The 14,793-nt window shown below is 37.0% G+C and overlaps 1 protein-coding gene across 3 annotated transcripts in view; it reads left to right on the plus strand.

The window, feature by feature from the left end:
• The first annotated feature begins 1,657 nt into the window (after positions 1 to 1,657).
• The window catches only part of ptpn13 (protein tyrosine phosphatase, non-receptor type 13), a 48,748-nt gene continuing 35,612 nt past the window's right edge, over positions 1,658 to 14,793 (plus strand). For all 3 annotated transcript variants that reach the window (XM_020707615.1, XM_023960564.1, XM_023960565.1), the window contains exons 1-4: positions 1,658 to 2,108; positions 10,224 to 10,343; positions 13,254 to 13,420; positions 14,521 to 14,586. In XM_020707615.1, coding sequence (XP_020563274.1) covers positions 10,229 to 10,343; positions 13,254 to 13,420; positions 14,521 to 14,586 — 348 coding nt within the window. In that variant the 5' untranslated portion in view covers positions 1,658 to 2,108; positions 10,224 to 10,228. The remainder of the gene's footprint in view (positions 2,109 to 10,223; positions 10,344 to 13,253; positions 13,421 to 14,520; positions 14,587 to 14,793) is intronic.

Here is a 14,793-nt window from a genome sequence, read left to right on the forward strand (position 1 = left end):
ATTCATAGACAGTATTTCAATACAATGGCTTTACAAATAAGAGTTTAAATCTGTATCGGAAGATCACAATGTAAAGACATACTTTAGATATTGTATTTTTGGAAAATTAGTATTTTACTTTAATTCATGAATACTTTTTCAGTGGTTTTGCCTTTATTCTTGTAACTGCCATATAGCCTATCTGTTTGTTTGTTTGTTTTTATTCTGGCGTAAATTGAACTCGGGGTTGAATTCTGTAGGACAAACAGGGAAAGAAAATAAACTATTCTTAATCTACTCAGACCCCCTTTGTTTTTCTTTAACCCTTGTGCAATCTTAGATGACCCCCCCCCCCCCCCCCCTTGCATCGACATTATTCCTACAAAGGTGAAGGTGAACATTCCGACAAAGGTGGATAAAAGTGGAAAGATTGCATGTAATCCATGGACACCAGTGAGGTTCACATATCATTGAAGAAAAAAGGTTAAGTGCACTGTCTAGTGGGTCTAGATGACCCAACTCCCAATGTTAGAGTGCCTATGACAGCACAAGGGTTAAGAATGACTGATTTTCCAAACTTTGCATCTTGATGGGGAACTCTGTGCCTCAGGCATAGGAAAAGGTTGGTGAGACTTCAGCAGTAATTCATAAAATACACAAAACCCTAAAGGAAGCCTGGACAATTACATATGGGACGAACGTTCCTAAAGTAAAATGACATTTTCATAAAATATGATAAATTAGATGATTAAAATGATTTGGTGGAAATAAGAAGAGAGTTGGGGAAAAAAAACTTTGTTTGGTCACAGTTTTTGACTGAGTTAAGATCCAATACCCACACATCTACCCACAATTGGTTAAATTATTTAATTTAGTATTTAACTTTACATTTTGCAAGATGTATTTTCAAAATATATATTGCCAAAACAGATTTTTTTTTTTTTGGTGATCAAAGTATTTTTTTAATTACTGTTTTTGTGGGCGGAAGAAAAGAGCATGCGCATATCACTAATCACCACTTGATGGCGCAAGATTTACCATATATGTGTCCGCTTTGAGGTGTTGTATAGGAAGGAAGTACTCAGCAGTGAATTGCTTCCTGACTTTAAACACGACTCAGTTTGATGGTGTGGGAAACCCACCAATACAAGAAAATTCGTCTTTTTAGATTTAAATCAAGCTTCCAAAAAGAGGGCCTGTTTTCAATGCAGCCTAATAACCATCTGTTGAAATATTTAAAAATGAAAAGTATTAAAAAAAAATTCCATAAACCTTTATTGAATAAAGAAAATTAAAAATAGGAAAATTTAGGACTGATTTAGGGGGGAAAGATAATTTAAAATATGCTTTGTAACGAGGATATTAACAATAAATATGATGATATTTTTTGTTTCTTATGCTATGCTTGTAGATTACAGAAAAAAGAGTTTTGGGTAGGATGCGATATATAACTCTCTGTTTTTCCGTTTTCTTTTAGTTTTTAATTTGCTACTAACACCTTTTTAGAATTCTCCAAAGTTTACAGAAATTATAAATCAATGGTGTCCCACATACGCAAATGTATTTTAAAGCTCCCTACAACCCCTCGATCAAATTAACTTGTCTGCGACGTTTGTGCACGCAGTACATTTTGCTCCAAGTTGTGCGTTACCATAGAAACGGTCAAATGACAGTCCCCCGGTGGTGAGCCAATCAGCGGCCGCGGGAGGGTGTCTGGTTACTCCCAGTCAGCCCACGCTAGCTGGCGGAGGGAGGGGCTATTCGGGTCCTCCGCAGAAATGTTAACTTGGCTTCTTCGCTGGAAGAGAGGTAGAAGCTGTATGGTAGCCATCAAACCCAGCTTTTTAACGAGAGGGTTTATTTTGTTTTAACTTTTTTCTCCTTTTATTATTTGTTTTACCGACGCCCGTGGGAGTAAAAAAAAAGAAGAAAAAAAAACCTTGGAAGTGCTAAGGACTTTTTCTAGCTGAATGCATTGTGGGAAGGTAGACCTGTTGCCCGCCTCGCTGTTCAGTCAACTATCCAAGATGTTGCTTTGTGGATGGGATGTCGTCTGGAGCCGCTTTTATGCACTCTCTTAGCTTCGTTAAATCTTTCTTTCCGCCAATTTTAGCAATTGTAACTTTCAGGTAAGTTTCACTCCAAATTCAATGTGTATTTTCAAATTGTTGTTGCTAAGTGTAGCTTAACCTGAGGGAAAGAAAGAAAACCGAGAAATGTTTCATGATAAACTAAGCTAGTGACTGGTTGCTCTAAATTGTTTGTGTAATGTTTAACTACGACTGGGTAAAATTGCTGTAAGTTAATTTCTGAACTGCACCCTCACCCTGGCCTGGTGTTTGGGACATCTTTGGCTTTCCAGTGAGTAACCGTGTTTTGGGTTTGGTAGTAGGGAGGAGAAACCACTTCGAAAAAATGTTTTTATATGCTTTAAAGTTTACATTTGGCATTTTTCTCAGGATAGAATAGAACATATACAAAGAAAATTAGGATTAAAACTGCATTTCTAAGTATTAGTCAGACCAGGAACAGAGGAAAAAGTGAGTTGGAAAATGCCTGTAGCTGTGACGTAGGTGCTACAGTCAGAGGGCCAGAAGCTCCCTGTCCTGCTCCATTCCAATCCATCATCTTTCAGACAAATTGACCCTTGTATGTCTTCTTTTTCCTTGTCCGAGCTGGCATCTGGCTCAAAACTGTACGGCTGGACAGCTCTGATAGTGCTCGCAATTTTTGTTGCTCTGCTAATGCTAGGTTGGCGTTGTGAGGGGCTGTAAGCTAGGACTGTAAACAGATGGATGGCGGAAAGTAAAGGTAGGCTCACTCCACACCAGCAGTTCCGCCCTACAACTGGGAGACGAATTTCTGATGAACCACTGCCGCTCTGCAGAAACTATGTTCTGGAAATTGACTAACCATAGCCTAACCATATTTAAGACTACTTGGGACGCTTCTACAATGGATTAAAAGAGGATTGGAGTGGGACTTAAAGTAGGCCAGTGCATGTAATATCTGCATACAACCTTCAGTAGTGACATAGTATGTGTCACAACAGACTGAAGGTTTTATGGGGTGCTAAGGAGGTACTTTTTTGTTACCCCTCCCCCTTCATTACCATAGAAAACTCCTAAAGTCAGCCCAAAGTCAAAGGTCTGTCCTGCTGAACCCAAGAGGTTGTCTTCAGTGATGCTGGGTACCTATATAAAAGGGGGCATGATGTAAGCAATGTGAGCTTCAGTATAGGAAAAATGCTTGGAAGTAGTCATCAGTATGGGTTTTTGTGTTGAGAAGAGGGGAGGTTGGGGTGAAGTCTTGCAAAACCATGCTCTGCATGCCACTGTGCTCACAGCAACCCTGTGATTAGCAGAAATGGAGCGGATGAGGTCCAGACCAAAATGAGAAATCAGGCCTGTCGGTCCAGATTTGCTCTGATAATAAACAAAAATATTCCTGGCTGTTTTGAGTTAGAAAATTATATTATGATTTAGCCTATCAGAAGTGGTTCACAGCTGCATTGGGAAGCATTCAAAACCCCCTGAAAATGTCTGACAGTTTTTTTTAAAGACCTAGATCGATGAAAATGGTGTTTTTGGTGTTTTTAACATGTTCTTGTAGCATTTTTCTTATGATGGAAGGCATAAATTAAGCTTTAAAATTGCATTTCTGAGTATTTCTTTATCAAATCTTTGTGAATCAGGAGCAGACACAAAATTGCCGTTGGAAAAAGTTTGTAAGTGTAACGTACAAGTTACTACGGCAAGCCACAAGCTCCCTGCTTGGCTCCATTCTGATGCATTCGCCTTTAGACAACTAGATTCATTTACATCGTTGTTTTCCTTGTCTGAGCTGGCGTCTGGCTCAAAACTGTACAGCTAGATAGCTGGAATATTCCTCCCCATTTTTGTTGCACTGGTCATGCTACGTTTGGGTTGTGAGGGTCTGTAAGCTACCGGGAGGGCATGTACTAGTACCATCCAAAACTCAGAGGGAAATTTCAATCTACTGCCGTTCTGCGGAAGCTATGTCCCGGAAAATGACAGGTTTTGTGATTTTGGCTAATAATGTCATAATTAAAAGTCAATTGGGAACACTTAAAAACGATCAAAGATGATTGGAGTGGGATTTTAAATAGCCTGATGGCTAACAACAGTAAAAAGAAACTACTGAGCTGAGTGTTTTTTCTTGTGTTTTTTTTTTTAAGAGGAGCCACTGCAGCTGTACAATTCCCACTGCTGTTTTACTAACCAGAAACAGATTAACACCTTGCTGCCAAAGTAACCATACTTCCTCTGGACTATTATGATGCTAAAAATCTACTTTTTATACTGGAATCATACAATAAAAGATAGAGGGGGCAAAAAAAACTTTTCTGGTAATATGTTAGTGATCTAATAATGTATTGTGCCTACACTTGTTTGTTTTTATGTAGTTATGGCTGTGGTTGAGTCACTGGTCTGACATTTGCACTTTATTACCTTAGTGGTGTGCCTTTCGGTTTTGGTCTGCAGTATTTGCAATATACTTCATGGTATTGACTATAATCTAAAGGAGTACCGGTACTTGTTTGCATGCAGAATAACATTGCGGGGCTTCGGGAATGGAATTTTACCTTGAGTTTTTTTTTTTGTCCTGAATTTTCCTGGCACTAAAAACACCAAAACGTTTTGTCAGTGTAGTATCGGTGCACTTCTCCAGCTTCCGTTAGCCAACTGAAACCACAGTTCTGATCTGTGGGGATATGAACACATTCTTCCTGGTGGCTAACATTACGAGTGGAGCATTTGGAAATTAAAATGAAATCTCTTATTCTGATGGATGATTGCTTTTTATTTTTAGCTTTTATAGTAAAAAAAAAAAAAAAAAAAAGGAAGAGTCGTTAAGCTTTTTTTTCCTTCTTTTTTCTGCTTCATTTGGAAACATGAAAACCAAATCAAAGCAGACATTATTGCCCTTTAGAAGATTGTCTTTAACTCTATCGCATGGGGTGTATCTTTGTCACAACAGGAAGCTGAATGGAAGGGGAAAAGTTTTCCCAAACTAGAGTTAGGAACTTTATCGTGTTTCCTGATTCATTATTTCAAATTCCAGGGGCTAATCTCTAAGCAGCTTAAGCCGTGTTAGCAGTCGGGGTGTTTTTTCTATCCTCTATAGTGTTTCAGTTATCTATGGTGTGGGAACACATGGGAGTCCCAGGGACCAAGATTTTTTGCGCTGTTTCGAAACTAGAAGGAAAAGACTCAATTGGTGAAGGATTTTTTTGTGTTTGCTGTTTTGGCTGGAAGCTCTTAAGCACCCTCAATAATGAGCGAGACCACAGTCCAATGAGAGAGGAGCTGGCCTGCACAGCAGCCTCGGTGAGGATAAAATACATTCCACTGTAGGTCTTTGTTGAAATAACAAGGGTCACAAAACAATCAGTCTTCACAGCACAGGCTCTCCTCATTCTCATGGGTAATGAACAAGATGGGTAGTATCCCACTTGGCCTCAAACTTCACGCCTCCCCTTGACTAGGATGGTTAACCTGCATTCCTGCATAAACATTTGGGCCGGGAACATGCTTGTTCATTAACTCTGCTCTGTGAACTAAGGCATTATGGTTTATAACACTCGTTTTTAGAAATCCATTTTAAAGCTAATGAGTTCAAAGAGTTTATTGCAAAGTTTTTGAAGAAGTAACACACATGCAGATCCAGACTATCACGTGTCAGAAACAATAAAGTTAGTGGACTTTTCTTTTCTGAGGGGAGAAAAGGACACTTCCTGGGTAACTTTTTTTATGTTTCCTCAAAAATGTCTGCACATCTTGATGGTGCCGTGAAGCTGCATACAGAGATTCATGGTTCCCAGAGGTTTTGCAACTGCAAGCAGGTCAGATGTTCTCCTGTTCAGATAAACGGCTCAGCAGCTGGCCGGACCAAATCTAGTGCAGATGTTTACAGTGTTGTTTTCTGGATGACACTTCTCAGTAACCTTGCTGGCCCTCTGGCTTTTCTGCCACGGTTGTTAGTTCCTAAAGCTAAGATGTAAAAAGCATCTCTGAATCAAATAATTTTACACACATTTTATTAAAAAAATACTACATCATGTACTACAAAATTGATCTTAAATTATTTTAGGATTAAAAAAAATCAAAACATCACTTTGACAAAGTTTTTTTATAGCTTTTTATACCCATTGCAAAATGTACTTTCATTTGTTTTTCAAGTTCAATGCGACACACATCATAATAACATTTTTTTGGGGGAAAAAAAGGCTTTTAGTAGTAAGGGGAAAATTTAATACTGGATGAAAAGTTAAGGTGTAATGATGAGAAGGATTTTGTTTTGAGGTTTTGTTTTTGATTGATTAAAATGAAGAATAGGCAGGTAGTTCTACCTCCTCATTTGTGATCTACTGCCTTTTGGTTGTCTATTTATAATTGTCAAGTCACTTGGGAAAAAAAAAACCCTGAAATAAAACTATGCGTCCTTGTAGATCATGCATTCACAAGCCGTATCAGTTTCAGGGTAGACAATTGGTCTGGCTGTGGTTGGGATTGGGAGATGCTGCTGAGGGAAGATGGTGAAGTTTGGTCCATTGTGTATCCAATTTTGTCTATGGTGGTGTTGTGCTAGTAACACTTAACTGCAGCCACAGCGGCCCCAAACAACTGCTCTGTTTGCAAAGAGTAAAAGAAAAAATGACCGTATTTTAACATCACTGGTGCTAGGAAGAATCACCATTTGATCTCCAAAAGATGCCCAAGTTTAGGTTATTATGTGATGTTCCTCAGGCAGTTGCCAGTCAGGGACGATCACACACATTTAGCTAATTTTGGTCATTAGCTGATGTGCTTTTTAGCTTCTGAAATCTTATTTATATGTCTACTTTTGTTCAAATGCAAAAGTCATACGAATAGAAAATATTGTTGCAATTATTCTTTTAGCAGAAATAATATTTTTTAAACCTGGTTAGTTCAAGTACTTCTTTTCTTTATATCAGTCTTAAGAAAAATCATTTCCCATGTTTCTGCCACCAAAACTGTAATGACAGAAGAAAACAGTTTATTAGTAGATCAGTCTCAACTTGTCCTAATTGAAGACCACAGATCAAGTTGTCTCCCTCCCTCTAATGAAATAAGTAGTGTTGGGTGTCATTTTCTTCTCTGTAAAGGCTTGTTTCAGTTGACCTCTTGACCACACCATTGTTTCAGCATAAAACACCTGAACAGACATGCTCACCTGCATGCTTTCAGCATTTTGTGGCAGGCTGGTATTTTTAGATGGTTTGCATTGCCCGGGATATTTGCATGACAGCACCAGCATGTTATACAACATTCCATTTCGTCCACATTTTAAGTAGCAGTTCACCTAACTGTTATGACAAACATTTTAAATTTTACAAAGTTTTTAAGACCTAGTGGCAAAACGAGGGATTTTTGTTGTTGTGGTAGTAAGTACCTTTTCGGTGTTTTTACTCTTGAGTTTCTGCTCAGCTGGTTGCAGTCTGTAAAACTGGTGCTTCTAGTTTCGCTGTCATTGGTGTCATGCCATTGCTTAACAGAGCAATTGAGACAATTGTTTCATCTGCAGTTCAGATAAAGACTTGACAGATGACATCCTTCATGTCTTTTTGTCCTGTTCAAGGATGATTCAGACCCAAATCCTGAAGCATTTGCAAGTCTGTAAAGCAGCAGGATAGTTACAATCTGACTACTCATACAACTCTTGACGTCACATTAAAATACTTCTAACCACCAACCTAGACTATTGGTTCCCTCGAATAAACGAGTTGTTGAGGTGGACCTCATTTGAGAAAGGATTCAGTGTACTAGTCACGTGTCAACATTTTTGTAGCTTCCTGCATCACATGCATTGAAGCCAGTAATCTGTTGCAGTTTCTGTACTTACATTTTTCTTCCTTCAGAGCTAAAAACAGGTTTTTGATTTTCCCTTTGCCCCTTTTGCCGGTAAGCTATTTTTACTCAGAATTTGCTCCCTAGTAAAAAAGTCTACTCTGAAGATCCGGGGTGTTGTTGCGTGATACTGGAATGCTGCAGAACTAGTATGCGTCATCGTTTACCTAAACTCTGTTTCACTTGCAACAATAATCGTAATCTATCTGCATTATTTCCTCATGCTAAAATTTTTTTTTTGTTTTAATTCTTTTTATTGGGTACATTTAAAATCTTACTTAAAACATTTTTGTAAAACAATCATTTGGGCCTTTTTGTCACTATGTTGTTGGGATCCCATTTCAGTGCTTTTATCACCAAGACTAGAAATGAAATACAGAGCAGGGAGAGACTTTGCCCCGCCCATTTCAGTTTCTACGTCACAATTGAGAGCCTTTTCAAACTGCTTTTTTTCCCCTCATCTGCTCTTGATTCACCATGATTTGAATAAACAAATACTCAGAAATGTATTTTTACTGTTAAATGATTTTATATATGGCCTTCATCATAAGAACAATGGTCCAAGCACATGCTAAAAATTACGAGATCCTTTAAACTAACAAAACATAGCTTTTTTTTGTCATTTTATAGCCTTATTTTTTTAAGCCACTATTTTCCAGTCACAAACTCTCACTTGTAACTTAAGGAGCATTTTTCTCTCTGATGCATCATGTGCTTATGTGACCTCTTTTATTAAGGGGGACGACCTAATGGAAATATATGTTTTTTTAAATTCAAATGTTTTCTTAGGTTTCACATAAGTACAAATAATTGAAGATTTAAACACATCAACTTTTTATTTAAAGTTGATAAATAATAAAATCTGTAGACCATGCCTATGTCTGTATTCCTTCACTACTCACTGTATACAGTAGTGCTCTATATAGTGTGTTTGCCATTTTGTAGTCCTGTCCAAATGTACAATTCCAAAATCGAGTGCCCTAGAAATTTCCCAGAGGTCTCTGCGAAAAACCAGTGTGCATTGATGCTCACTAGATTGCCAAATATAGACCACAATGCATTTTGTTTGAACAATTTTTGCAAAGATAGATGTATTTAGATTTTTTAAATCCTTTTTATAAAATATCACCTTTATAATCTTCAGAACTCAGTGGATTCATAAATGGTCGCGGCCAAACGCTCATATCAATGAGATGACAATCATTCAGTGACATCATATTCTCCATTTAGAAGAAAAAAAAAATGAGGGAGCAATGGTGTCCGAACTGCTTTTAAAATCCATCTCTCTATAGTCCGCAATATATAGCTTTTTAGTAGTTGGATATGGCCTATAATTTTTTTTAAATCCTTCTCCAAACTACATCCATTATGTGGATTTGCTCAGTCTTTTAAAAAACTAAAACTTTGGTCAGGCTGGTTAGTTTCAAATAAATGGAAATAATATGTAAATGATCTTTAGTTTTGAAGCTTTCGGGCATTATTCTATATTTATTTGCCTCTATAGGTTATGTTGTAATGTCAGTCTTAGCCACCTCTGCTTTTTTTTAGAGATTAAAAAAGAAATAAAAACTAATTTTGTTGGAGCCCTAATGCTACTTCAAAGCAGTAAATCAAAGAGCTGTCAACCACACACCACTGATACAAATTTAGAGATGTAATTGATTCATTCTGCTTTATTTAGTAGGAAAAAACCCTTTGTAAGTCAAAATAAGTTGTTTAAAAATACAACAGACTTTGGATCCTGCAGCCTCTCCTATAAATGGAAGATTACCTTAAGTTGCTGACCTGGCTGGGAGTGCATAAATCAGTTACCCTAAAGAAGTTGGAATTTCCACTGCAGAGATTTGAGTGTTTGTTCAAAAGTGGTCTGGAAAAGTCGCTTGTTTTCAATCAACTAGCATAGGATCTTCCACAGACGAATTGACACTTCAAACAAGTCAGTAAATACTGGTCAGGTGAAGCTGAGCTTTTTTACAGTCCAAGAACAGTTTAAATGCAGCACAATAACATCTGATTTGAGAAGCTATCACTGGAATAGTAGCATTTACTATCAATGTTATGAAAATAATGCAGCTAAAAAGTGTGGCTTTCTGTTATTTTGCCATTCATTTATAATCGTCTTTTTAATATCTTGGGTCAAAGCAGCATTAGACCAATATATAGTCTAATGCATTTTTTTTCTAATGTTGTTCAAAACCTTTATTTTGAGAACACTACACCACAAATATAGCTTTAAAGGGCAAAATAAATTGCTGGTCTCACTCTTTACAGGTTCTTGTGTTTCTTCTTTTGTTTACATCAAACTACTTTTTTTTTTAAAAACCATTTGCTTTTCTTTTTATGTCTGTTTAGGAAAGATGCACGTGTCTCTGGCAGAAGCGCTGGAGGTTCGAGGAGGCCCACTGCAGGAGGAGGAAGTTTGGGCTTTGCTGAGCCAGAGCGCTGAAAGCCTCCAAGAACTTTTCCACAAAGGTAGGCACATTTCATAGAATGGTTTTATAGAAATATTAATTCTATGAGAACAGGCAGTTTTTCAAATGCAGAATTTATCTAAGAGACCCAAAGTTTATTTTAGCTCATGGTCTATTGCTGTTCCAGTAAGTTTGAAGGTTAGAATTAGCTGTCCTCAGTATTTTTTACTGCTTCCTGATGCTCCTCGTGTTGGTAGTGTTAAGGTGGTTCTGAAAAGGCCAACAAAAATGACAGTGGCATTGAACTGGATGGATATAAATGTTTGGAATTATATACCTGGTATACCTGGTACTTTATAAAAATGGGCTAACTTGGGTGGCATGCCTGTCAGTTGTCAAAACACCCAGAGAAGCTGAAAAATGTACACGTCAATCAGATCGCTGCACCTCCATTTTAGATAGAATATATAAATAAAAATGTGAATTTAAAGAAATTATAATTATTCTTGTAATAAATTTGTGTGGATTGGATCCAAAATCTTTGCATGTGTATTTCTACTGTGAAGTTTTTCATTTATTAAAAAGCTACGTATTATTTAGAAGATTTATTTCTTTGGATTCACTTAATTTTTTTTATTTTTAATTTTCCTCCAGGACGAAAGTACCAGTGAATGTCTAATTCTAAGCAGAGTAGACACACTTAGTCATTTCACGCAGTTAATTGTCAGACAGCCACACTGTACAGCAGTAGGAATGCTGCTGTACAGCCTCCTGTATGCTGTTTACCTCATTAAAGTTCATCATTTTCAGACACCAGAGGTTCAGAGTGGCCTGTTCTGAACAAACATATCAGACACTAACAAGGTCATTTCAGGGGGTCAAGGGAAGAAAAGCAGACCCCTTGGATTGTGAATTGGATTGTTATGGGTTCCTTTTAAACAGTAGGTGACCTAAAAAGCACAAGTCGGCAAAGAGGATGTGAGTCAGAAGTTACATCAGTGGCTTTACATTTGATTTGTCATTCATAGTTCTCTTGTATCTCATGTGCCATCTTAATCTGTTGGTCGTTGTAATCTGTTATGAAACACTACCCAGGATCTTGACGTGTTCTGATAAGTTTGTGTTTAATCAACGTCATGTTTTGTTGTGTGGTCACTGTGCTGATATCCCTGACACGCCATCAAATCCGTGTTTCCTGTAAATATTCCTACTGCTCCGAGGCCGTAGTCAAGATTGTGCACAAAAGCTTTTGTATGGTAGTGTGACAGTCAAAGCTTGGGAAGATTAAGGTAAAGATGACTCATTGTTTTTGAAAGTTTTAACAAGACATTCTGCTGCAATCACAGATGTCTTTTTATCTGACTTACTGACTTTATGTCACTGTCAGTGGCTTATTCAGCTTTAGATTTCTGAATGAAGTAAATATATTTACAGCAGCTGCTTTATTCAGTTATGATTTACTATGAAGGTTGAACCATGGAAACATCTCAAGCAAATATTAAATGATCACCTTATAAGATCTAAAAATATCAAGTAAATCAGTGTTTTCTGTAAAGGATGAAATGATTATATCCTGCACTTAATGTGACATTTTACGTTTGTTTTAGATTAAGAGAAAAGGGGTGGGGGGCTTTTTTATATAGTTACCACATTGTCAAATGCTTCATGTAGTTGCTGTTTGTAAAATAATAATTTGTTTCATTAACTGATCCGTCAGTGCTTGTGATTAGACAAAGGCATTTCCCACCGTGCCTTCACAGTTTCGTTATCCTCCTTTGGGTAATTGTTGTGTACCCTGCATTGGCTCTTAGTCATTACTGAAGTGACTTTAACAGCCTATTTGCGAGGGAATTGTGTATAACGTGTGCAGAACGGTTTGTAAATATGTATTTAAGGAACAAACTGTTAGTAGAATGCATGTTTGCTTATCCTAATTCCATGTTAAGATAGCAGCTTATCAGACAGATACACTGGATTGTTATTGGGATAAAAATACAGGAGTAAAGTCAAAAGAAAATCAGCAAAACTCATTTCTAACCTTGCTAGCTTTATTCTGTCTATTCGATTTACATTTGTCATTTTCCTGGAAGATAAATTCATTGTTTGATTTTGATTTTATTGATTTATTTCAAGCATTGCAGTCAAAGCAATAAAGAATTTACACATATTTATCAAACTCATTACAGAAATGATGAAATGCATAGATTAAAAAGACAGAAAACAAAACAAAACCGTCACTTAAATCATATATGCTTAATTAAATACAGTGATCATTAACTGAGGTATAAATAGAGTTTGATTTATTGCTTGAAAAGGAGTAGGAAGAAGCAAGCTAATGTAATCCCACCCCTACTGAATTCATTCATTTGGTAGTTTTAAAGTGTTTTAAATCTGGTTCTGATCAGATAGACAGATTGTTGAGTGTGTTGAGCTCTTTTGTCCAGAGCTTTGGTTCAAATAAGTGCTCTACACCTTGTGACTCGGCCTTATTGGGTAAAATCTCCAAATGGTCTCTTGTTTTAAACAGGAAACTTATATTTACTTAGTAAATTCCAGCTTTTGAAAGCAGCTTTTCATTTTTATTTTTTTGTATGTGTGGTGCCGCAAATTAATTTTTCTTTTCCAGTCAGTTGTTCCTTGAGATCGAAGGTTTTGTGTCCGTGCTCAAGCGTTTCCTTGGATGTTTTCTAGAACATCATATCTGTGGCTGGGAAATTATGCCGTGGAGCCATTTCTCTCTGCTTCTTCACCTCAACAGTGATTTTGTTTCAGGCCGAAGAAGCAGCACGACTTCACTCATCCTTAAAATCACTGCACACTTAATCATCAGTGAAAGGCATCCACCATTTTTATATTTTGCTTCATTTTAACAGTGTCTCTATTTGGAAGTAGGTCTGAGATTAAAGGGACAAAACGTTATCTTTGATTACTTGTTTTTATTGATCAAATATTCCTCCTTTTCCATCTCCAGACCCTTCAGCCATGGGTTTTATCATCTCCCCTTGGTCGCTGCTGCTCATGCCGTCGGGCAACATCTCCTTTGCCGATGAGTATGTCACACAAAAGGACTTGAGAGCTTTCACGGCCCCAGAGGTTCTGGAGGGGAATGCCCTGAATTCAGTTTCTGACTTAGAAAAGGTAAAAAAACAAAACAAAACAAAAAAAAAAACAACAATTTATTTTTCCAATAAGTTAACTTTAATCATGCTTACAAAAGTTTATTTTAATGTAGTTAAATTCATTTCCAGCTGTTTCCTTTTGTTATTTTTAAAGACAGTCTCTAACCAAGATTGCTCATATTTTCAATGTGATGGAAATGTTGCCAACTTGTTTTAAAATGTACAAAATTGATTTTTAAACTATGTCATAGTTTTCCTCAGTTTCTGTCATTTGTTTTGACACAAATGTTCATTTCAGGGTATGAAAATATCCACCACATCTACTGAGTTGATGCAGATTTTATATCCCAAATATCCACTTTTAGGAAATCCATACCTCAAAGCAATAAAAGACAATGACAGAAATGAACGTTTGGCAAGAGCATGCAGCTAATTAAAAATCAGCACACTCCACTTGTACATATCCAAAGCCTGGAGTCCCCTGTATAATCGTAGAATCGCCACACCCGCTCATTTCATCTCTGCTCATTTGCTAAAAGAGCCGAAAGCTTGCATGCCTGGAAACCTGTCTCTGGCAAAACCCCACAAACCTCAACACAGTTTTGTGCTGACTCAGTTCTCCAGCTCTGGGCTTGACTTCCCAGCCGAGTTATTTCACTGTAGAAGCCATCATCTTTTTCTTTCAGTGTGAGACTGGAGTTAATTATTTGTCAATGCTCTTTTAAACATTAAAAGAGTTTTATGTGGTTTATATTTTTTACTTTTGACCTCCCTGGTATTCTTTTTAATGAATGTGTTTAAATTTGTGCTCAGACATCTGTTCCTGAAAGACCTTGAGAGCCGTGTTGCATACTTTGGCAGTCCCTTGGTTATTCCTTCCTTCACCAACTATAGCAGTCAAGGAAGTCATTTCTCTCTTGAGATGGAAATGAAAAAGGATTTTTGGAGTTGAGCTGAAAGCCCTTCCCTTTTTTCCTATGAGAGAAAAAAAAAACAATTTATGGTGTTTTTTCCACACAAAATTATACTCTGACTTACTTCACTTTATGTGCAACACATTTTCTTTGACCAAGACATAATAAAAAATGGTAACTTTTATTTTTCTCCCCTCCTTTACAGATGCACATATACTCTCTAGGAATGGCCTTATTCTGGGGGGCAGACTATGAGATCCCCCAAAGTCAGGTAAAATCATTCTCACTTCTACTTTAAAGTATGTGAGCCCCTTTACACTTGTTAACAAAAGCATAATAATGTAGTATCAATTCTAGTGTTTTAAAGGTTATAAGCTGTTTTTCTTATGATGCATTCAGCGTCTGTTTTACATAAATGTGGATTTTTTTTTTTTGTCAGATTAGTGCAGATGTTGTCCAGATTTACTACATTCAAAAG

This window comes from Oryzias latipes, chromosome 12 (genome assembly GCF_002234675.1).
Source record: "Oryzias latipes chromosome 12, ASM223467v1".
NCBI classification, from domain to species: domain Eukaryota; kingdom Metazoa; phylum Chordata; class Actinopteri; order Beloniformes; family Adrianichthyidae; genus Oryzias; species Oryzias latipes.